The 2,412-nt window shown below is 43.5% G+C and overlaps 1 protein-coding gene across 1 annotated transcript; it reads left to right on the plus strand.

The window, feature by feature from the left end:
* Positions 1 to 592: 592 nt before the first annotated feature.
* rassf10b (Ras association domain family member 10b) lies at positions 593 to 1,885 on the plus strand (the record flags this gene model as incomplete). The annotated part of the gene is made up of 1 exon (XM_079244924.1): positions 593 to 1,885. One exon carries the CDS (start codon positions 593 to 595, stop codon positions 1,883 to 1,885), a length of 1,293 nt encoding a protein of 430 aa, XP_079101050.1.
* Positions 1,886 to 2,412: the final 527 nt, after the last annotated feature.

Here is a 2,412-nt window from a genome sequence, read left to right on the forward strand (position 1 = left end):
GGGTTGTGCCTTAAATTTGTTCTTTAATTTCACAAAGGAAAAAGATGTGCAAAAAGAAGGGAAAACGTGCATGTCATAATGTGCAGATGCTGCCTTTAAAAACAACAAAAACATGTGCTTAAACAGTTACTGCATGCTCTATATATATATATATATATATATATATATATATATATATATATATATATATATATATATATATACTTATTTGAATCTTTTAGAATTTGAATGAGATTAAAAGCCTTTAAATAGGATAAAAACTGGAAACCAAAAGAAAAATCGTGTCTGCATTTGTTACATCATCAGCACAAATCGCACAGCCACCTAGAAATCACTTCTACTTCAGCTCTTGTAGGTCATGTGATCCCAGTGAAGGCCGTCAGGACGCAGCATAAACACACGTTTTTCTTTGGGCCTGGGAAGCGTTAACAGGACTTATGGAGGACCAATCCTCCATCTCTGTCGGACTTGTCAGATGCGCCGGAGGACACTGATGCTCTGTCTCTCCAACACTCGCGGATTTAATTCTATGTTAAAATGACTTTTTTCAACACTTGTTTTTGAGAAGAGTTTCAGCCTACCTAAGTGAACCATGGAGTCGGAAGTTAGTAAGATTGCGGTGTGGGTCTGTAGGGAGGAGAAGCTGGTGCTGGGGTTGTCCAAGCGCACAACCTGCGCTGATGTTGTTCAGGTTCTTCTGGAGGACCAGAACTCCCAACACGGCCTTTCCGCGGAGCAGTCTTATTGCATCGTGGAGAAATGGAGGGGGTTCGAGAGGATTCTTCCCAACAAGACAAAGATTTTAAGACTTTGGGTGGCGTGGGGAGAAGAGCAGAGGAATGTGAAGTTTGTGTTGGTCAAAAGCGAAGCGTCTTTGGCGAAACATGGAGCTCGGAGCGCAGAGGCGCGAGTGGTGCCAAGTAAGCAGAGCCCCTGTGTTACCAAGGCCACCGCACGGTCAACCATGGGCTGCATCTCACCCGAAAAACAGCGTCGGGTTGTCCGGAAAGCTTTCAGAAAGTTGGAAAAGATCAACAAAAAGAGGACGCGCGCAGCGCAGAGAGACGCGCACTGCGCGGAGAAAATGGAAACTTTGGTTCATCTTGTGGTTTCTCAGGACCACACAATCCGCCAGCAGATTCAGAGGATTACAGAACTGGATGGAGAAATTGAAATATGTGAGGCCAAAGTGCACTATGACAGAATTAAAAGGCATGGGATTAATTATGTGCAAAACACGTATATGGTGGATGCAGCTCCAGCCTCAAGCCAAGACGGACAGACTTCCAGGGAGACTTTTGCCAAGTATGAACAGTACGTCCAGCAGTGTGAGGAGGTGATTAGGTTGCAGGAGAAGCTGTGGGAACAGGAGGCTCTTGTTGATACCATCACAGCTGAGATCCAGGAGGAGTTGAACCACCGCTGGATGCAGCGGAGAAAAGACTCAGAACCAGGCAGAGGTTCACCATCTCTCCCCAGCACTGAGGCTGACACGTCAAAACACGAGCTGTTTATGGAAGAGGAGAGGATCAAAACGCAACTAGATGCGAGTTTGTACATTGGTCTGCGCCTCAACGCGGATTTAGAGGCTATTAGGAACGATTTAGAGCTGTCCCAGCAGATTTGCACGGCGAGGGAGAAGGAAATGAGGGATTTGCTGGAGAAAGTGAGCAGTTTGGACATGGAGGGGGGGGTGGGGAGTGAGGAGAGATGCAGCCACGGGACGAAGATGGTGATCACTTTGGAGAGGAAAAGTGGATGGGTGGAGCAAGCCAGGGGTCTGTCCAAAGCTCATAGCGTCAATGACGACGACTCAGACACTGGATTAAGTTCTCTGCACAGTCAGGATTCAGACAGCCTCCCAGTCTGGGAGTCACTGGTTTAGGATTTAACCAGGAAAATGACTTTTTGATCATTTTGATTAAAAAAAAAAAAAAAAAAAAAAAAGGTGTAAAATGTTATAGAAGAAGTCTCAGGGATGATTATGATTGCACTGATAAAACATTGTAACCACAGTAACCTTTGCATGGCATAATACCGATTCTTTATAGGAATTATAGTTGTATTATTTGTAAATCTCAGCAAGTTGTTTTGACATGAAAATAAAAACGGATTGACTTCAGCTGCATGTTGCCTCTCTTTGCAGTGACCCAAACAGACCAAAAGGAAACAGCATGTTATAAGTGATAACAAGAGAAGAAGTAAAATAAATCTGTCGTGTTTGCATTAGATTTTCACAACTTCTGCGACTGAGACAGCAAGTCATTGTAGCCAAAACACAAAGACAAGTGGGTGGAGGTTGTGTTCTTAGCTTTCTCTGAGACCCAGACACCAAAAGTCAAGAAACAAACAAAAAAAAAAAACAAAAAAAAAAACTTTTTTTCTGTGAATCATAAAGTTATAAAAACATCT

This window comes from Telmatherina bonti (genome assembly GCF_933228915.1).
Source record: "Telmatherina bonti genome assembly, chromosome: 1".
Lineage (NCBI taxonomy): Eukaryota > Metazoa > Chordata > Actinopteri > Atheriniformes > Telmatherinidae > Telmatherina > Telmatherina bonti.